Source organism: Trichomycterus rosablanca, chromosome 13 (assembly GCF_030014385.1).
Source record: "Trichomycterus rosablanca isolate fTriRos1 chromosome 13, fTriRos1.hap1, whole genome shotgun sequence".
Lineage (NCBI taxonomy): Eukaryota > Metazoa > Chordata > Actinopteri > Siluriformes > Trichomycteridae > Trichomycterus > Trichomycterus rosablanca.
This window is the reverse complement of record NC_086000.1, coordinates 12,477,833-12,500,501: the sequence shown is the minus strand read 5'-3', so window position 1 is coordinate 12,500,501 and position 22,669 is coordinate 12,477,833. Positions and strand designations below refer to the sequence as shown.

The window sequence follows — 22,669 nt, the reverse complement described above, 5'->3', positions numbered from 1 at the left end:
TTCGGCGTCATATCCAGAGGTTGGCTTCAAAAAATAGACACATGAGTGCTGCCAGCATTGCTGCAGAGGTTGAAGACATGGGAGGTCAGCCTGTCAGTGCTCAGACCATACGCCGCACACTGCATCAACTCGGTCTGCATGGTCGTCATCCCAGAAGGAAGCTGACGCACAAGAAAGCCAGCAAACAGTTTGCTGAAAACAAGCAGTCCAAGAACATGGATTACTGGAATGCCCTGTGGTCTGACGAGACCAAGATAAACTTGTTTGGCTCAGATGGTGTCCAGCATGTGTGGCGGCGCCCTGGTGAGAAGTACCAAGACAACTGTTTCTTGCCTACAGTCAAGCATGGTGGTGGTAGCATCATGGTCTTGGGCTGCATGAGTGTTGCTGGCACTGGGGAGCTGCAGTTCATTGAGGGAAACATGAATTCCAACATGTACTGTGACATTCTGAAATAGAGCATGAGCCCCTCCCTTCGAAAACTGGGCATCATGGCAGTTTTCCAACAGGATAACGACCCCAAACACAACCTCCAAGATGACAACTGCCTTGCTGAGGAAGCTGAAGGTAAAGGTGATGGACTAAACCCAATTGAGCACCTGTGGCGCATCCTCAAGTGGAAGGTGGAGGAGTTCAAGGTGTCTAACATCAACCAGCTCCGTGATGTCATCATCAGTGGAAGAGGATTCCAGTAGCAACCTGTGCAGCTCTGGTGAATTCCATGCCCAGGAGGGTTAAGGCAGTGCTAATAATGGTGGTCACACAAAATATTGACACTTTGGGCACAATTTGGACATGTTCACTGTGGGGTGTACTCACTTATGTTGCCAGCCATTTAGACATTAATGGCTGTGTGTTGAGTTATTTTCAGAAGACAGTAAATCTACACTGCTATACAAGTTGTACACTGACTACTCTAAGTTATATCCAAGTTTTATTTCTATAGTGTTGTCCCATGAAAAGATATAATAAAATATTTGCAGAAATGTGAGGGGTGTACTCACTTTTGTGATACACTGTATATATATATATATATATATATATATATATATATATATATATATATATATATATATATATATATACAGTGTATCACAAAAGTGAGTACACCCCTCACATTTCTGCAAATATTTCATTATAACTTTTCATTGGACAACACTATAGACATGAAACTTGGATAGAACTTAGAGTAGTCAGTGTACAGCTTGTATAGCAGTGTAGATTTACTGTCTTCTGAAAATAACTCAACACACAGCCATTAATGTCTAAATAGCTGGCAACATAAGTGAGTACACCCCACAGTGAACATGTCCAAATTGTGCCCAAATGTGTCGTTGTCCCTCCCTGGTGTCATGTGTCAAGGTCCCAGGTGTGAATGGGGAGCAGGGCTGTTAAATTTGGTGTTTTGGGTACAATTCTCTCATACTGGCCACTGGATATTCAACATGGCACCTCATGGCAAAGAACTCTCTGAGGATGTGAGAAATAGAATTGTTGCTCTCCACAAAGATGGCCTGGGCTATAAGAAGATTGCTAACACCCTGAAACTGAGCTACAGCATGGTGGCCAAGGTCATACAGCGGTTTTCCAGGACAGGTTCCACTCGGAAAAGGCTTCGCCAGGGTCGACCAAAGAAGTTGAGTCCACGTGTTCGGCGTCATATCCAGAGGTTGGCTTTAAAAAATAGACACATGAGTGCTGCCAGCATTGCTGCAGACGTTGAAGACGTGGGAGGTCAGCCTGTCAGTGCTCAGACCATACGTCGCACACTGCATCAACTCGGTCTGCATGGTCGTCATCCCAGAAGGAAGCTGACGCAGAAAAAAGCCCGCAAACAGTTTGCTGAAGACAAGCAGTCCAAGAACATGGATTACTGGAATGCCCTGTGGTCTGACGAGACCAAGATAAACTTGTTTGGCTCAGATGGTGTCCAGCATGTGTGGCGGCACCCTGGTGAGAAGTACCAAGACAACTGTATCTTGCCTACAGTCAAGCATGGTGGTGGTAGCATCATGGTCTTGGGCTGCATGAGTGTTGCTGGCACTGGGGAGCTGCAGTTCATTGAGGGAAACATGAATTCCAACATGTACTGTGACATTCTGAAACAGAGCATGATCCCCTCCCTTCGAAAACTGGGCCTCATGGCAGTTTTCAAACAGGATAACGACCCCAAACACAACCTCCAAGATGACAACTGCCTTGCTGAGGAAGCTGAAGGTAAAGGTGATGGACTAAACCCAATTGAGCACCTGTGGCACATCCTCAAGTGGAAGGTGGAGGAGTTCAAGGTGTCTAACATCCACCAGCTCCGTGATGTCATCATGGAGGAGTGGAAGAGGATTCCAGTAGCAACCAGTGCAGCTCTGGTGAATTCCATGCCCAGGAGGGTTAAGGCAGTGCTGGATAATAATGGTGGTCACACAAAATATTGACACTTTGGGCACAATTTGGACATGTTCACTGTGGGGTGTACTCACTTATGTTGCCAGCCATTTAGACATTAATGGCTGTGTGTTGAGTTATTTTCAGAAGACAGTAAATATACACTGCTATACAAGCTGTACACTGACTACTCTAAGTTCTATCCAAGTTTCATGTCTATAGTGTTGTCCCATGAAAAGATATAATGAAATATTTGCAGAAATGTGAGGGGTGTACTCACTTTTGTGATACACTGTATATATATATATATATATATATATATATATATATATATATATATAATGTATGTATGTGTGTGTGTGTGTTCAATTCCCAGGTGGAGCGGTCTGGGTTCTTTCTGTGTGGAGTTTGCATGTTCTTCCTGTATCCATGTGGATTTCCTCCGGATGCTCCTGTTTCCTCCAATAGTCCAGAAGCGTGTAAGTGAGGTGAATTGGAAATACAAATTGTCCATGACTGTGTTTGATATTAAAATTGATTAATTGAACTGATGAACCTTGTGTAATGAGTAACTACCGTTTCTGTGTTTCTGTCATGAATGTTAACAAAGTGTGTAAAACATGACGTTAAAATCCTAATAAAACATAAAACAAACTTAACATTTCTGACTGGATATATTACCAATTTGCCCTCAATCTTTTGATTAAGTATAAAAAGTTTACTTTACCAATATATTAATAAGTTATCTTTTATTTATTATCAAATGTTATGTCAGACCTTTAAATTTTCATGTCATTTAATTAATTTGATGTTACAGTACAGAATAACATGTCTTTCTCCAACAAACATTTTTGTTGTAAATGTGAGGATAAATTTAGATTTTTTTATTCTTATGTTTTTTAAGGCAGGTTATCAAGACTTGGTCATTACAGAATTTATCATTGTCACGCTGGCAGCAATGGGCTATCAAATATATATGCTGTTCAATTCAAAACCTTGCGTTACAAAAGAGAAAAAAATGACTGTCATTTGAAATGAAATGTAAAAAGATTTTATTTCAAGCCTTTAACACCATTTAAGTGGTCTATTCATCATGAATAAATGCTAAACTGTCAGATTCACGAAACATGAGAAACAGCAAAAGTGGAGCTAAACTGTTTTACACACTGAATATGGACAAGTCTTTCTTTCTTTCACTGATCAGCTGTAACATTTAAACCACCTCCTTGTTTCTACACTCACTGTCCATTTTATCAGCTCCACTTACCATATAGAAGCACTTTGTAGTTCTACAATTACTGACTAACTGACTGACTGCATGCTTTGTTAGCCCCCTTTCATGCTGTTCTTCAATGGTCAGGACCCCCACAGAGCAGGTATTATTTAGGTGTTGGATGATTCTCAGCACTGCAGTGACACTGACATGGTGGTGGTGTGTTAGTGTGTGTGCTGGTATGAGTAAATAAGACAATAAATACAGCGCCCCGTGGGCAGCGTCCTGTGACCCAGATGAAGGTCTAGAAGATGATCGACTTAAACAGCAGCAATAGATGAGTGAAGGTGGACCAACTAGTTAGGAGTGTCTAATAGAGTGGACAGTGAGTGGACACGGTATTTAACTCCACTCATACCAGCACAACACACACTAACACACCACCACCATGTCAGTGTCACTGCAGTGCTTAGCATGATCCACCACCTAAATAATACCTGCTCTGTGGGGGTCCTGATTATTAAGAACAGAAAGGAGGCTAACAGAGTATAGAGAGAAACAGATCTACAGTCTGTAATTGTAGAACTGATAAAATAATCAAAGTGTAGATATAAAAGATATGTTTACATAATAAAAAAGCTTTTGTTGGTTTTTTATGCTTTTGTTTAAACACAGAAATAGAGTATAAACTATAATATATATTTACAATATTTAAATGTACACGTTATTTTAAAAAATTGCAGATAAAGGCGAGTGTTTAGCTTGCTTTGTCCAATCTGATGGTTCACATGCAGGCAAAACACAGTACACAGGAATGGACATAGCGATCACTCTGTCGAGCAACTTATGTTCTTTTACCCGTTGAATGCAGCGTTCAACATGAACTCTGAGAATGTTCTGATCCACCTCGATCTTGTTTTTGAAAACGCAAACTCTATATATTCACCACTATACGACATGTTGTGTTTAAAACTTTGCCGGGGTTCTCACACACCAGAATGTAGCGTCCCTGACTAAGGCTAAACGGAAACACGTCACAGAGTAGAGGTGGGCGGATCGATCCAAATATCGATAATATCGATACCAACGCTGGTATTGATATTGAGCAATACTCGTGTAAAAAGATCGATACTCAAGCTTTTTCTCTCCCGCACGCACTGACTGCTGCGCACGCGGATTCATCAAAGTCTCTCTGTCTGTAAGAGTAGCGCTGCGCTAAAACAAGGATTTTTAAGTGAAATGTTACAATTAAAATGGTGAACACATTTTATGCTAAATGTACTTATGTTAAAAACTGCTGGGACAAGAGAAAACTGTAAGGGAGTTTTATTCACTCACATACTAGGCAGTAATACTATCCAGCAGAGACCCTTGACTTTGTATATATGTCAGATTGTAGTTAAAATTTTTCCATCAGCAAACATTGTAGATCAGCGGTGCTTTAGGTGGGATAAGGCGTAGTTATTGTAACAGACTTTTCTGTGCTTGTATTGTGACAATGGTTTGATGGACATTTCTACACGAAGTGAGTGTGTTTTGACCCTTTGGGGCTTCCATAGTTCATGGAATAGCATGCTTGGCTAATGACTCTAGCTGTCCGCTATTCGGTACCGTAACAGAAGGAGTTAATAAAGCGTTCTGCTCCCGACAATTTGTGAATATACCGTGTATTTATTTCTTTATTAAGCGAGTGCATCACTACGACGCTCGGTTACATTATGTTAACGAACCGCAAATGAAAAACGGTGGCAAGTCTCAACATGAACTACGGATGACTCGCAGGGCCAAATAGAATTTGCGTTAACAGCACTATTTTTTTTTTATCGCGTTAAATTGAGATTGCGTTAACTTCGACAGCCCTTATATATATATATATATATATATATATATATATATATATATATATATATATATATATATATATATATATATATATATCTATATATCGCGAGTTTCATTATATATATATATCAAGTTTCATTATATACTGTATATATGTCGAGTTTCATTATGAATACTAATACGAATCCTTTATTGTCATTGCACATTGTACTTGCACACTTGCACAACAAAATTGGAATACAACCCCCCCTCTCGGTGCAAGAAAAAACAGCAAACAAGTGGGTGGGAGGCAAGACAAGATGTGACGTTTCACCAGTTTCTCGAAGCACTCTATGACAATCGGTGTCAGAGCGACTGGTCGGTAGTCATTGAGGCTGCTGATGCTGGTCTTTTTCGGCAGTGGTATGATTGTGGCCGCCTTCAGACATGGTGGGATGAAGGACTGGGACGGTGAAGCATTGAATATCTTTGTAAAAATCCCAGCTAACTGATCCGCACACTCTTTGAGGACCCTTCCGGTCACTCCGTCTGGTCTAGCAGCCTTTCTGGGGTTCACCGCCCTCAGTGTGCACCTCACCTCATGTTCCTGCATCACGAGGCTGTAGCTGCTACAGTCGGATGGTGGGGCTGCTGCTGCCTTTGAACTTTCCACCTCGAAGCGTGCGACGAAGTGGTTCAGCTCCTCCGCAAGCACCGGGTCGTCCTCAGCCATCGTGATGTTGCTGGACTTGTAGTTGGTAAGATGCTGGACTCCCTGCCACATATGCCTAGTGTTGTTGGTTTCAAAATGGTTCTCGATCTCCCTTTTGTACTCCATCTTGGCCTTCCTGATGCCTCTCTTCAGGTCAGCTCTAGCGGCTCCGTACTGCACACCATCTCCAGACCTGAAAGCAATGTCACGTTGAAAGCGATGTCACGTTCATTATATATATATATATATATATATATATATATATATATATATATCAAGTTTCAATTTATATATATAAAGTTTCATTATATATATCGAGTTTCATTTTATATATATATATATATATATATATATATATATATATATATATATATATATATATAAGTTAAAATTTGTATATATCGAGTTTCATGATATATATATATATATATTTATCAAGTTTCATTATATATATCGAGTTTCATTATATATATACGTATATATATATATATATCAAGTTTCATTATATATATAATCAAGTTTCAATTTATATATATATTGTGTTTCATTATATGTATGTATATATATATATCAAGTTTTATTATATATATATATATATATATATATCGAGTTTCATTATATCAGCGTTTGCTATATATTTCCTGTTTGTATGTATATATAAAAGAAGAGAGAGAGAGAGCGAGAGAGAGAGACGCACGACACTGAATGGATGTTTTCTTAATTTTATTAGAATCATAGCAAGTTCACCCTGATGCACTTTGGTAACAGATTTCAGTGACTTAAAATAATACATCAACATCAATATGTTTCATCTTATCGTCTTCATTATTTCCAGACCCATTCTTGCTTGTATACAGCTGATCCTTCTGTTAATACGTTTTTAATACTCAACCATGATGGCATTACTGATTACATATGTTTGTTACATAATACATCATGTTTTTTAGATAATATTGGTAACCCACTTGACTTGCTGTTTATTTAAATGTCAGTGTGTGTCAATTGCTTAGACATGTAGCTCTAAATTGAATAAGTCAAAATACAGTGGGGGAAATAAGTATTTGATCCCCTGCTGATTTTGTACGTTTACCCCCTTACAAAGACTTGAACAGTCTATAATTTTTATGGAAGGTTTATTTTAACAGAGAGAGACAGAATATCAACAAAAAATCCAGAAAAAAAACATTAAATAAAAGTTATAAATTAATTTGTATTTAATTAAGGGAAATAAGTATTTGATCCCTACCAACCAGCAAGAATTCTGACCCCCACAGACCGGTTATGTGCCCATGAGGCACACAAATTAGTCCTGTCCCTGTTTATACTCTTTCACACTGTACTCTTACAGGAGTCTGTCACAGAATCAGTTTCTTCCGTTCAAATCTCTCGACCACCATGGGCAAGACCAAAGAGCTATCAAAGGACGTCAGGGACAAGATTGTAGACCTGCACAAGGCTGGAATGGGCTACAAGACCATCAGCAAGAAGCTTGGTGAGAAAGAGACCACTGTTGGTGCGATAATTCGAAAATGGAAGAAATACAAGATCACAGTCAATCACCCTCGCTCTGGAGCTCCATGCAAGATCTCACCTCGTGGGGTAAGAATGATTCTGAGAAAGGTGAGGTCAGCCCAGAATTACACGGGAGGAGCTTGTCAATGATCTCAAGGGAGCTGGGAGCACAGTCACCAAGAAAACCATTAGTAACACACTTCGCCGTAATGGATTGAGATCCTGCTGTGCCCGCAAAGTCCCTTTGCTCAAGAAGGCTCATGTACAGGCCCGTCTGAAGTTTGCCAATGAACACCTAAATGATTCAGAGAAAGCTTGGGAGAATGTGATATGGTCAGATGAGACCAAAATTGAGCTCTTTGGCATCAACTCCACTCGCAGTGTTTGGAGGCAAAGAAATGCCCGGTGGGGATGGTGTTCTTGGGGTCATATCCAGCATTTCTCTGCTCCCAGCTCCCTTGAGATCATTGACAAGCTCCTCCCGTGTAATTCTGGACTGACCTCACCTTTCTCAGAATCATTCTTACCCCACCAGGCGAGATCTTGCATGGAGCTCCAGAGTGAGGGTGATTGACTGTGATCTTGTATTTCTTCCATTTTCGAATTATCGCACCAACAGTGGTCTCTTTCTCACCAAGCTTCTTGCTGATGGTCTTGTAGCCCATTCCAGCCTTGTCCCTGACGTCCTTTGATAGCTCTTTGGTCTTGCCCATGGTGGTCGAGAGATTTGAACGGAAGAAACTGATTCTGTGACAGGAGTCTTTTATACAGGGACAGGACTAATTTGTGTGCCTCATGGGCACATAACCGGTCTGTGGGGGTCAGAATTCTTGCTGGTTGGTAGGGGATCAAATACTTATTTCCCTTAATTAAATACAAATTAATTTATAACTTTTATTTAATGTTTTTTTTCCTGGATTTTTTGTTGATATTCTGTCTCTCTCTGTTAAGATAAACCTTCCATACAAATTATAGACTGTTCAAGTCTTTGTAAGGGGGTAAACTTACAAAATCAGCAGGGGATCAAATACTTATTTCCCCCACTGTAAGTGAACACTTGATCACTGATGTTAAATTAAGAGGCCTGGCTCAAAATCATGTGTCAGTCCATCCTAAAGATGTTCACTTGGGTTAAAAGTGAGGGTTCTATGCAGGCCACTAGAGTTCCTTCACACCAAACTCATCAAATATCTTTAAAAACTAGCTTCATGCATTCCTTCCCTAAACAGTTGCCACAATATCTAAAGCAAATATTTTTATATAATTCATTTTACATTTATTATTTTTATAGGTGTAACAGGCTAAATAATAAATTAGGCCGATTTACCTAAACTCAATAATTACTAAGGGTGTTTTCACACTGTACTCTTACATTACAATTCATAGATAATAAAGTGTATGTATGTGACAATGATGACTTAATAGTACAAACAACAATAACAATAATCTTTAGGATATCAGGGGATTTACAAGGCTAATTAATTCCATACTAATCACAATCATCATCTGGAAACTTATATTTAGCATAAACGATAAGCATGACTACAGCCATGCCAATGCAGAGAGAGCCTATCACAAGATAAGCAATTCCCAGGAACTGGTTCTTGCCTCCCATCCAGGAAACATTGCTGAAAACCACCTTTTTTCTGCCATCAAATTTCACCACGGGGTAATCTGGATAAAGAGTTAGGGATTATAGAATCTTTGATCTATTGAATACAGCATTGTTCATCCAATATTTAATAACATTCAAAATTAAACAGAATTTTGAAAAGAAAAAAAAAAAAAAAAAAAAAAATGGCTGGTGTATGTGTATGTATGTATGTATGTATGTATGTATGTATGTATGTATGTATGTATGTATGTATGTATGTATGTATGTATGTATGTATGTATGTACAGTGGGGGAAATAAGTATTTGATCCCCTGCTGATTTTGTAAGTTTACCCCCTTACAAAGACTTGAACAGTCTATAATTTTTATGGAAGGTTTATTTTAACAGAGAGAGACAGAATATCAACAAAAAATCCAGGAAAAAAAACATTAAATAAAAGTTATAAATTAATTTGTATTTAATTAAGGGAAATAAGTATTTGATCCCCTACCAACCAGCAAGAATTCTGACCCCCACAGACCGGTTATGTGCCCATGAGGCACACAAATTAGTCCTGTCCCTGTATAAAAGACTCCCGTCACAGAATCAGTTTCTTCCGTTCAAATCTCTCGACCACCATGGGCAAGAAGACCAAAGAGCTATCAAAGGACGTCAGGGACAAGATTGTAGACCTGCACAAGGCTGGAATGGGCTACAAGACCATCAGCAAGAAGCTTGGTGAGAAAGAGACCACTGTTGGTGTGATAATTCGAAAATGGAAGAAATACAAGATCACAGTCAATCACCCTCACTCTAGAGCTCCATGCAAGATCTCACCTCGTGGGGTAAGAATGATTCTGAGAAAGGTGAGGTCAGTCCAGAATTACACGGGAGGAGCTTGTCAATGATCTCAAGGGAGCTGGGAGCAGAGAAATGCTGGATATGACCCCAAGAACACCATCCCCACCGGGCATTTCTTTGCCTCCAAACACGGCGAGTGGAGTTGATGCCAAAGAGCTCAATTTTGGTCTCATCTGACCATATCAGATTCTCCCAAGCTTTCTCTGAATCATTCAGGTGTTCATTGGCAAACTTCAGACGGGCCTGTACATGAGCCTTCTTGAGCAGAGGGACTTTGCGGGCACTGCAGGATCTCAATCCATTACGGCGAAGTGTGTTACTAATGGTTTTCTTGGTGACTGTGCTCCCAGCTCCCTTGAGATCATTGACAAGCTCCTCCCGTGTAATTCTGGACTGACCTCACCTTTCTCAGAATCATTCTTACCCCACCAGGTGAGATCTTGCATGGAGCTCCAGAGTGAGGGTGACTGACTGTGATCTTGTATTTCTTCCATTTTCGAATTATCGCACCAACAGTGGTCTCTTTCTCACCAAGCTTCTTGCTGATGGTCTTGTAGCCCATTCCAGCCTTGTGCAGGTCTACAATCTTGTCCCCGATGTCCTTTGATAGCTCTTTGGTCTTGCACATGGTGGTCGAGAGATTTGAACGGAAGAAACTGATTCTGTGACAGGAGTCTTTTATACAGGGACAGGACAAATTTGTGTGCCTCATGGGCACATAACCGGTCTGTGGGGGTCAGAATTCTTGCTGGTTGGTAGGGGATCAAATACTTATTTCCCTTAATTAAATACAAATTAATTTATAACTTTTATTTAATGTTTTTTTTCCTGGATTTTTTGTTGATATTCTGTCTCTCTCTGTTAAAATAAACCTTCCATAAAAATTATAGACTGTTCAAGTCTTTGTAAGGGGGTAAACTTACAAAATCAGCAGGGGATCAAATACTTATTTCCCCCACTGTATGTATGTATTCAGATATGTCATTTTCCCTTTCGTTTCTGAAATAAAACAGTGTCCTGCAACTTTTGTAAAACAGGTTTCACACTAATTAATGTGATAAACAAACACATAACTACACATGACTATAACAAATAAACAAGACTAGTCATTGTGACTGACTAAAATGTTTCCCTACATTGCCTTTTAAAAAGACATTACAACACACATGCATGTTCCACCCAAACCAGACAAACCTGTTTGTGCACATTAAGCTACAAAAGGTTACAAATGAGAGGACGGTGTTGGCAAAGAGTTTAAAGCTCTGGAAGGAAATGTCAGTAAACAATGTAGTCCCGCAGTGGATGAATTTTAGTAAGTAAAAGGATACTGTAGGTAATTTCCAGCGTGTAGTTTCCTGCTGGCAGGCCTTGAGCATATTCTCCCCCTGTAATTCGCCCATACAGCTTTCTGAAGTCAGGAAGTGCTGCCCGTCTCATCCACACTAGAAAGTCTTGGTTTTGAAAGCCATTATTAGCCTGATCAGTTGGATCAAGCTCATATGCAGGCTTTGGCCAGTTTATGGGCTTTACTGTTCCTAGAAATATAATTAATATTTAAGTTTAATTTGACAAGACACACTCAAGCTTAATTACTGCTAGTACTGTTAAATCTAAACAATACTTTTTCAGTATATGATGCATACTATAAAGGTAAAGGCACCACAGAATAATGTGGTCAAATAAAATTTGAAGTAATTTAATTTATTTAGTTATTTACGTTATTTCTAAGAGGTCTGGGACTACATTAATGAAAGTGGGATTCTTTAAATAGATAAAACAGTAGTAAGTGTGAAGCTCAAGTGCAATACAGTTATGCAACAAGATAAAATAATCTAAAGTGCAAACCCAAACATGACCGGCTTTGGATAAAAGTGTCCCTCTATTTGTTTACACTTTGGTGGTATTTGACTTAACCCTCCTATTACCTTTGGGGTCAATTTGACCCCATTCGATGTTTAACGTCTTTAAATAAATGATTGACATAATTTTTTTTGCTTCATATTTGATGACTTTTCCTAATTTAATGGGGACGACTGGGTAAACATAAAATTAACACAATGTTATGTTTTCATTGTCCTGTACACATGTTGTACGCATCGGTGCTCTTTGGGGTCAATTTGACCCCGGGCTGTTTTAGCTGTATAAAACATATAAAAAATATCAACATTTTACACACATTTGTTTTGGTTGTTTAGGAAGATAACGAGGTCACTATGACATGCAATTTTATAATCTTCAAAAAACTTTAAGGCCCTAACCTCACATAACCATAACTGTAGTAGTGCGAGAACCACCGATAGTTCACACAACCTGGGGGAGGGGTAAACATCATCCTCGCAAGATTTTTCATATTTCCCATGCTGTGGGGACAGGAAAATATGGTTTCTGCGAATAGAGACAGAGGATGATGTTGAGGAGGACCCGGATTATTAGGCATCCTCCTCTGATGAGCATGAGACCCTCAGTGTTGACCCTTCTTTTGTCTCTCAACCACCAGCAAACACACTACCTTCCAAAACTGAAAAATTATAGTCTGTCTCCCCACTGGAATAACAAGGCAGACTTAGTGCTGCTAATGTCAACAGAATGCTTCCAGACCCCACCAGATATGCTGTCAGTCACGTCCAAGACATAAAATCATCATTTGAGCTCTTCATGACACCATCAATTGAAAAGGATATACTTGAGATGACAAAGTTAGAGGGGAGGCATGTGTATGGGGACAGTTGGAAAGACTTGGCTGTGACCCACTTGCAAGCCTACATTGGGTTGCTTATTTTGGCGGGAGTGTACAAGTCAAAAGGCGAAGCAACAGCAAGTCTTTGGGCTGCTGACACTGAAAGGGCAATATTTCCAGCCACCGTGTCTCTAAACACATTCCATGTTTTCTCCTGTGTCGTATGCTTTGATGACGGAGAAACAAGGCAGGGCCGACGAGAGCGTGACAAACTTGCAGCAATATGGGATGTATGGGACAAGTGGGTTCAGCGATTACCCTTTCTTTACAATCCAGGCCCCAACATGACTGTGGATGAATGTCTAATTGCATTTTGTGGGCTCTGTCCTTTCAGACAATACATGCCCATAATGATGATCTGTTTTACAAATAAAATCCTTCTAAATTTTCGAAATTGTGTGTGTGTCAAATTGACCCCAAACAGGTTACTATTCCATATAACAGAAATTGTTTTTCATTCCAAATGTTATAGATAACAAAAATATGTCACTCATATCAATCCATTAAAACACCAAAAAGATCCCTACTTCCAATTTTAGGTCAATCAATGACATTTGATGGTGATCTGCATATTTCTCCATAGTCACGCAACAGGTATTCTGGATGTATAAGGGGATGGGTGGGGGGGTTGTTTATTTTTTTAAAAGGCTATTTAGGTGGTCAATGAACAAACAAAAAGTATGTGACATAAATTTGGGTAACAATTTTAATTATAATCATTTTCTGGAGATTTAAATTGCTGGGGTCAAATTGACCCCAAGCATAAAAGGTGTTAGTAAATTTGAAGGTAATAGGAGGGTTAAATAAAATTTAAATTTTCCCATCTGTAATATGTGTAACATGAAAAAAGGCAAATAATTTTGTCACAGCACTGTTTACCATATACACAGCACATCTTCAAAAAAAGGCACTTTAATTTAGACTGGTATATCTGAGTAATTTAGCTTAACATACTGAAAATAATTTATATCATTTCTAGTGGAACCTCACTACATGACATGGCTTATACTGTATATATTCATGACCAGTGTGTATGTGTGGAAAATTAAAACTGCATGATTACCATTAAAAGCATTGGCAAAAGAACCATTCACTGGTGCAGGATTTCTGTATTTTATGTTGTAGTCTGTCCACCAGGCAATTCCTTTCCTATCAAACAGAACCTGCTTTTTCTCCCCATTGACATACCTGTACAGCTTGAAAGTGTCTTTTTTTAAACAAAAAGAGAATATTTGTTTATTAAACAGGAGCAAATTACTTTTACTACAATAAATAACATAGTAGGTATCAGTTAATAAATTATGCTGTTCTATTATGACCATTATGCTACATGGTCAGAAAATTCGTACAAAAAATCCTGAAGTAGAATGTGAGTATAATTAAGGCCAGGGGTAAAACAGGAAGTTTGGATATGTGAAAAGTATTCACAGAGAATATTTATTTATTCATTAGGATTTTAACGTCATGTTTTACACAATTTGCTTACATTCATGACAGAAACAGTAGTTACTCGTAACACAAGATTCATCAGTTCACATGTTTAATGTCAAACACAATCATGGACCATTCTGTATCTCCAATTCACCTCTCTTGCATGTCTTTGGACTATGGGAGGAAACCAAAGCGCCCAGAGGAAACCCACACAAACACAGGGAGAACATGCAAACTCCACACAGAAAGGACCCGAACAACCCCACCCAGGGATCAAACCCAGGACCTTCCTGCTGTGAGGTGACAGTGCTACCCACTGAACCACCATGCAACCCCCACAGAGAATAACATAGGCCAAGACATTAGCTGGGAGGGAGCAGTGGTAGGTCACTTCTTAGTAATAAATAGATCAAATAAGTTTGGTAAGACCACAGTGAAGTGATTAGGTTTTAGAAGCACAATAATAGTGTACCATTGAACATGCTGTTTGCTAGAGAACCACAGGGAACAATAGGCTTCAAACTGGAATCATACTGATAAGGAACGCAGGTGTCTTCTGGATTCTGCAAGTGGGCAGATTTTAAATATGTCAAATTAAAGAAAAGCATGTTTTAATGTTTCAACAATTGCAAAAAATATTCTTAGACAACACTATACCAAGAAGTACTTGGTGTCTCCAGATAGCTGGCTGGCATCTACAGATGCTCCGTACTGTCTGTAGTTCTGATAGTAATTAGATAGTCCATAATAGAAGAAGACAGGCCCCTGAAAACAGTAAGTTTAGCCTGTGAAATAACAACTACTTAATTCCCCTAGCAATTCTTACACTCAAAAAAAACACAAAGCAAAGGGGCAGAAAAGAACAGTACCTCTAATAGCTCACTAAAGCTGAAAGTGATCTCACAAATGCAATTTTTCACACCAGGAGTGGTACATTTGAAACAGGAAGAATCTTGTACGATACCCGTGTAATCTTTCTGTTAAACAAACACAATTTTCACATTGAATAGGGCTGCATCAATTAAAAAACATCATATAAAAGGTTTAAAGAAAAGGTTGCCTGTAATAACATTTTTATGCTTAAGGGAAACAGCCATGCTGGCTATTTTGTAATATTAGAAAAGGCTGTTTATTGCAAACTTTATTATTTATAATAAAAAAAGGCAACTAGACCAGTGCACATGCACACAATTCAATTTCCAAAAAAATCTGACAATGACATAATCTGTTTAGCGGGTTTACATGCACTTTAATAATGTTAATATGGGATGGTCAGTAATTACATTTTATTTTTAATCTTTGAAAAATCAATTATTTGCATATTTAATAACATTAATTAATCGAAGGTTCAGATTTTTAAAAACAAAACTAACAATTAGAAAAGTGTAACTGGGTGGTGAGTATAAACACTGGGATTTACCACCAGATTAATACTGGACCCAAATGCAGGAGCTGACCTGAATAAGAAATAATAAGGGGGTTTGTGAGAGGAAGCAGACAAAGGTAATCCTTACAGAGTGCCCCCCCAAGGAACGACTCTCAATGTTCCCAGGCCCACCTTCTGATTGCAGTGGAACTCCTGAATGGGGTCTGGGTCCAGAACATGCTGGGCTGGAACCAAGGAGGGAAGCCCCTAGAAGGTATTTGGTCCAGGTCCTGTGGCCCTGCATCCCCTCCCAATCTCATATCAATGGATGTCCCACCGGTACCCTGAATTCATAACGGGGTTGCCGCTCTTTCTTCTTTTTAAGTTATAGTGGTCATGTTCTACATTATTTTGATACCATTCAGATACAGACAGGTAGACAACCTACAAACCCTATTTTTAGAAAAGTGTGGAGATTTTGTAGAATGCAATAAGAACAGGAATCTGTAATTTGTTCATTTTTATACAACTGACAAAAAAAACTTATATTTATGATTTGGCTTACCAACTTATTTGTATTTCATAAAAATAAAGAGTAAAAAGTTGATTAAATTTTCAACTTACCAATTCACCTGCTTATTATGGAATGTTTTAAAACAATGTAATAGGTGAAGGTATTATAATTGGGTAAAAAAAAGGATCGACCAAAAGCTGTCTATGCAAGCAGAAATGGGTTGAAGTTCAACAACTTGTAAGAGAATTGTCAATCAGTTGAAAAAGAACATTTCTTAACAGAAAATTGCACATGATTTAGGTCTTTCACCATCTTCCATAGATACTATTGTGAAAAGATTCAGGAAATCTAGAGAAATCTTAGTTCATGCAAGGCAAGGCCAGAAACCACAGTTGAATCAGAGATAAGATGTTTAGCAGATCTTTCATCTGCTAAACATCTTATCTCTGATTCAGCTGTGGTAAGCAAGAAAAGCCAAAAAATCTACTTGCAAAACTGCAACAATTAAAATGATCAGTTCCCGAATGATTAAACACTACAATTAATAGGAAAGGTAATGTAACTGATCAACATACTTCAATCGCAAGTTTTTTTTACACTGAAATTCTAAAGTTGTTACAAGTTTACAAATACAATTTAAAGTTGGCGAGTGAAAATATTGGATTATTTTTCTTTGTGCTTTTGTCAGTTAATACCCAAGAGAATCAACAAATCACAGATTTTTGTTTTTAATGCATTTTACAAAATGTTCCATCTTTTTACAAAAATGGGGTTTGCAGAAGTAGTTCTAAAAAAAGAACTAGGATTTGGAATATGCCATATATAAGCCTATTTTTTTCTTGATTAAAACACATAAGAAACAGTCAATCAACCTATTACAGACACACATCTGGATTTAAAGGAACCCAGTTTTTATTTTTTCCTTACCTCCATCACTTTGATGTTCTGTGAGGTGACAAACAGTGCAACACCAATGCCAATGAAGGACAGGCCAATGATTGTAAATCCTGGTATGATTATACCTGCAGATAGCATGGGCTGCCAGGCTGGGAGCCGCTGCTGTGTGAATGCTGTGTTATCTGGCCTATTGGCCATGTCCCCTTTTGTCTTCATCCTGAGAATGTCTAAGAGAGAAATAACATAATGGTTATCATGTGCAGTTAATATAAACATTTATTTTGAAGAAAGTTTGTTTTTAGCAAAAGTACTTTAGTTTAATTTTTTATGTTTAAAGTTTATTTTATTTTTTGTTACTTTAAGTCTAAAGTTTTGTCAAATCCAGTTCTAAAACCCCCAAATGAGAAAGCCTTTTAAGCATCTATAATAATACAAATATACTGTCAAAATAAAAATTACCTATACATGCAATACATTTATTTTACCTGTGAATATTTGGAATTTATTGGAAACAATAAAAGTTTGTAGGAAAATAAAATTTTAATTTAAACATATTTTAACTAGTATAAAGAAATGCACTCTTGCTATTCTCAAATGAGTTAGGTCAACATATTGTTAAGGCTGGTGATGGTATTATTATTTTATTATACCTCTTTTTTCTGATAAATGGACCTGATTTACTGCAGATGCATAGTTGACAGAATAATAAAGTGGAAATATTACCTTAAAATTCCTAAATCTTAGGTGCAAGAAGTGTGTCAAAGGTTGTCAAAAGCAGGCTTCATGAAGTGAAAAAAATAACCAATTAGGGCGTCTTTATTTTCGACTCAGAAAGTTGATACATTTTATGACAACACACATTACATAATCACTTTGTGAATTAACTCAAATTTATGTTTATTTTGACTAAGAAGTATGTTTTCCAATGATTAACAAAACATAACAGGTGAACTGAAATCCTAAGACTGTCATGATATACAGTGCTGTGAAAAAATATTTACCACTTTCTTCCTCTACATAACTGGCAGGTTTTTGGTATTTATAACACTAAATACAACATTTACACTACAATTTGACAATTTTATTTATTGAAGAAATGTTCTCCAACACCATCAGGTCCTGTGTGGAAAAAAGTATTTGCTCCTTTAAGATAGTTTGTTGTTTATTAGGATTTTAGCATCATGTTTTTACACCTTGGCTACATTCATGACAGGAACGGTAGTTACTCATCACACAAGGGTAATCAGTTCACACAAGGTTATATCGAACACAGTCATGGACAATCTAGTGTCTCCAATTCACCTTACCTGCATGTCTTTGGACTGTGGGAGGAAACCGGAGCACCCGGAGGAAACCCACGCGGACACGGCAAGAACATGCAAACTCCACACAGAAAGGACCCGGACCACCCCACCTGGGGATTGAACCCAGGACCTTCTTGCTGTGAGGCGACAGTGCTACCCACTTAGCCACCGTGCCGCCCCTTTAAGATAGTAAATCAATCATACAAATAGGAAACAACACCTTATAATAATAATAATAATAATAATAATAAGTTAAACTTATATAGCGCCTTTCTCAATGCTCAAGGACGCTTTACAACATTTTACAATACAATACTTTTACAATACAATACAAAAACTATGAAAAATGCTCAGTAAAGAGAAGTGTTTTAAGCAAAGATTTGAAAATAGTGAGGGAAGACGCAGAGCGGAGAGCCAGAGGAAGGGAATTCCAGAGGCGAGGGGCAGCACAGGTGAATGAACGGCCACCCATAGAAGCCCGCTTGAACCTGGGTACAGCCAATAAGTCAGAGTCAGAGGACCTAAGACTGCGACAGGAAGAGTGATACGTTAGTAAGTCAGCTAAATATACCGGGGCCAGGCCATGTAGCGCTTTAAATGTAAGTATAAGTAATTTATATTTAATTCTCAAAGAGATAGGTAACCAGTGCAGCTTAGCCAGTACAGGTGTAATATGGTCATATTTTTGGGAAAATGTAAGGAGCATTTTTCCTTTTTGCATTTACGCTGCACATCAGCACACAAACAACTTTGATCACTCGCTTATTGTTGACGTGCATTTTTGGACGTAGTATAGTCGTCACTTCTGGCGTTTGTTTTCATGAAAAAACGTAGTTTGGGAGACCAGACAGACTCATCTGCGATTCCTCCTGATGGTAGATCGTGTAGTGTGAAACTAGTGATGGGTCGGTCGCGAACGATCCGGCTCTAAGAGCCGGCTCTTCAAAGTGAACGACGGGATCCGGCTCCTGATTGGGAGCCGATTCGTTTTTTTCCCGTTTTTTTTTCTTCTGTCAAAGCCGCACGTGATTGGTCAAGATACGTGGTGGCGTTTGTGTGTTTACACTGAGCAGGAGGGGCGGGGTTACACACACACACCCAAACACACCCACACACACACACAGCGTGCACACGAACAGGAGGGAGAGAGAACTCAGCGCTTTACACAAGTCAAATCAAATCACTTTATTGTCACGTCACATTAACACAGGTGTGAAAGGTGAGTGAAATGCTTAGGTGCTCAGTCCCTCACAGTTCCAATACACATTAATTACAAAAAATATACACATTAACTTACACAGGCAGACATTACACGCTGGAAAGGTGAGGAAAATGAGTGAGAGGAAACATAGTAAAGTTTGGACTCGGAGCCCCTTTTACAGAGAAATGCAGGCCCACTGGTGGGAGACCAAGTGTTCAGTCTACCCACATCTTATACATGTGATGGCACATAGACTGTGTATCTGTCCACTCAGAAATAATCTTTTTTTAACAGGGCAGATCATAACAGAAAAGAGAAACAGGATCAGCCCATCAAAGATGAGCTCCTTGGTTTTTCTGAATGCTGATCTTCACTAAACTAATCTTCTTTTTGTTTTGCACGAGTGTGAGTGATGCTTCGTTGATGTTGTTTCACTCTAGATGCTTGTTTATTTTGTTTATTAGGATTTTAACTTCACGTTTTACACTTTGGTTACATTCATGACAGGAAAATTCACCTCACTTGCATGTCTTTGGACTGTGGGAGGAAACCCACGCAGACACGGGAAAGACATGCAAACTCCACACAGAAAGGACCCGGGCTCTTCACCTGGGGCTCGAACCCAGGACCTTCTTGCCGTGAGGGCGACAGTGCCAACCACTTAGCCACCATGCCGTCCCACTCTAGATGCAAATTTACAAATAATATACACAATCGGATCTTTTTGTCTAATTGAGATGGGTTTTTGTTTTTGTATTTTATAATTTATTGTTGGAGCACTCTGTTCCATGTTGAGTATATAAATAAAGCAATTTAAATAATAAACATTTAATACAATGTTTTTTTTACATTAGTAATTTATTTTACATGTAATTTGGTAATAAATTAATTTAAGCAACAAAAAAATCTAAGGAGCCAGAGAACCGGCTCTCTAAAAGGAGCCGAAATTCCCATCACTATGTGAAACCCCCTATCGCCGATCAGTCGTGTAGTGTGTAGTGATGGGAATTTCGGCTCCTTTTAGAGAGCCGGTTCTTTTGGCTCGGCTCACTAAAAAGAGCCGGCTCTTTCGGCTCCCAAGTGGCTCCTTAGATTTTTTTTGTTGCTTAAATTAATTTATTACCAAATTACATGTAAAATGAATTACTAATGTAAAAAAACATTGTATCAAATGTTTATTATTTAAATTGCTTTATCTATATACTCAACATGGAACAGAGTGTTCCAACAATAAATTATAAAATACAAAAACAAAGACCCATCTCAATTAGACAAAAAGATCTGATCGTGTATATTATTTATACGTTTGCATCTAAAGTGGGATTCCCAGGTGAAGAGCCCGGGTCCTTTCTGTGTGGAGTTTGCATGTCTTTCCCGTGTCCGCGTGGGTTTCCTCCGGGTGCTCCGGTTTCCTCCCACAGTCCAAAGACATGCAAGTGAGGTGAATGTTCCCGTCAAGTGTAAAACGTGACGTTAAAATCCTAATAAACAAAACAAAATAAACAAGCATCTAGAGTGAAACAACACAACATCAACGAAGCACTCACACTCAACAAAATATAAATGAAAATGAGCAAAACAAAAAGAAAACACAGCATCCAGGTGACAGTATTTGTAAGTATTTAGTGAAGATTGGCATTCAGAAAAACCAAGGAGCTCATCTTTGAGGGTTTGATCCTGTTTCTCCTTTCTGTTATGATCTGCCCTGTTAAAATAGATTCTCTCTGAGGGGACAGGTACACAGTCTATGTGCCATCACATGTATAAGGTGTGGGTAGACTGAACACTTGGTCTCCCAGTGAACACTTGGTTCAGTGGATCTGCACTTCTCTGTAAAAGGGGCTTCTCGTGTCCAAACTTTACTGTTTCCTCTCACTCATTTTCCTCACCTTTCCAGCGTGTAATGTCTGCTTGTAAAGCGCTGAGTTCTCTCGCTCTCTCTCCCTCCTGTTCGTGTGCACGCTGTCCTGTCTCTGTCTCTGTCTCTGTCTCTGTGTGTGTGTGTGTGTGTGTGTGTGTGTGTGTGTGTGTAACCCCTCCCCTCCTGCTCAGTGTAATTACACAAACGCCACCACGTATCTTGACCAATCACGTGCGGTTTTGACAGAAAAAAAACCCCGGAAAAAAACGAATCGGCTCCCAGTCAGGAGCCGGATCCCGTCGTTCACTTTAAAGAGCCGACTCTTAGAGCCGGATCGTTCGCGACCGACCCATCACTAGGAAAACCACAACGACTAAAAAGACTCCCAAATGCAAGAGATCCAGTTGTGTAGTGTAAACTGTACAGCGATCCGAACAACTTGAAAGTCTGATGTACTCGTTTCCCAAAGGGTTTCGATTATTTTGAATTTACCGTGACTTTTTTTCCTCTATGGATTTAGAGTTGCGTAGTATAGATGCTAATAAAACACTAAAAATGTCAAAACATGTCTGCACTAAACCATATTATCAGGTTACCAAGAGTGAACTGAAGTAATGAAATATTAGAGATAATGATACAAAACATGAAAAAAATAAAAACAAGAAAAACACAATCTTTAAAAAGTCTATGATGGCTTAAACTTTATTATTAGGAATATAGCATATGGTTAAAGTTATTTACACTCACAGAGCATTTTCAAAAAATAACTTCTCGATGTTTTGATTAAGCATTGTTAACAAAGGACTTCCTGCTAGTTTTGTAGTTCTCTCAAAATTCCATACACTGTAACTCACCTATCCAATTTGCAACATTTATAGCAGTTAAAGAAATTAAACAAAAAATCCAAATAACTAGGCATTAACTTACTTGTTATTTACCGTTTACACAATAAGTCGTGAAGGCCGGAACATCACGCGTTACCTGTCGGGCGAGCTACCTTAAAGCTAGGTGGACTTCCTGTTTCATGCTACGCCGAGCATGAACTAACGGCATATGCACTCTAGGTAGCGCACTATAAGAATAGCTTGGTATTCAGAGAGTATAAAGTATCTTGGAACACGTTAAAATATTTTAAGCAAAGGTTCCTTTCTGTCCTTACCAGTTCAAACCAGGCGTCAGTGTCAAGGAATAAACACAAAGAAATTGTATGTATAGACAAATAAGTAGCTCCACCTACAATTAGCACTTACAATTGTCTATATT

The 22,669-nt window shown here is 38.6% G+C and overlaps 1 protein-coding gene across 1 annotated transcript; it reads right to left on the bottom strand.

Annotated features, from left to right (window-relative positions):
- Positions 1–8,655: 8,655 nt before the first annotated feature.
- tmem30b (transmembrane protein 30B) lies at positions 8,656–22,521 on the bottom strand. The gene is made up of 8 exons (XM_063007360.1): positions 22,334–22,521; positions 17,071–17,267; positions 15,133–15,240; positions 14,921–15,028; positions 14,736–14,826; positions 13,896–14,039; positions 11,424–11,630; positions 8,656–9,314 (listed from the first exon to the last, which is right to left on the bottom strand). Exons 2-8 carry the CDS (start codon positions 17,254–17,256, stop codon positions 9,130–9,132), a joined length of 1,029 nt encoding a protein of 342 aa, XP_062863430.1. The 5' UTR covers positions 17,257–17,267; positions 22,334–22,521; the 3' UTR covers positions 8,656–9,129.
- Between the last annotated feature and the right edge of the window lie 148 nt (positions 22,522–22,669).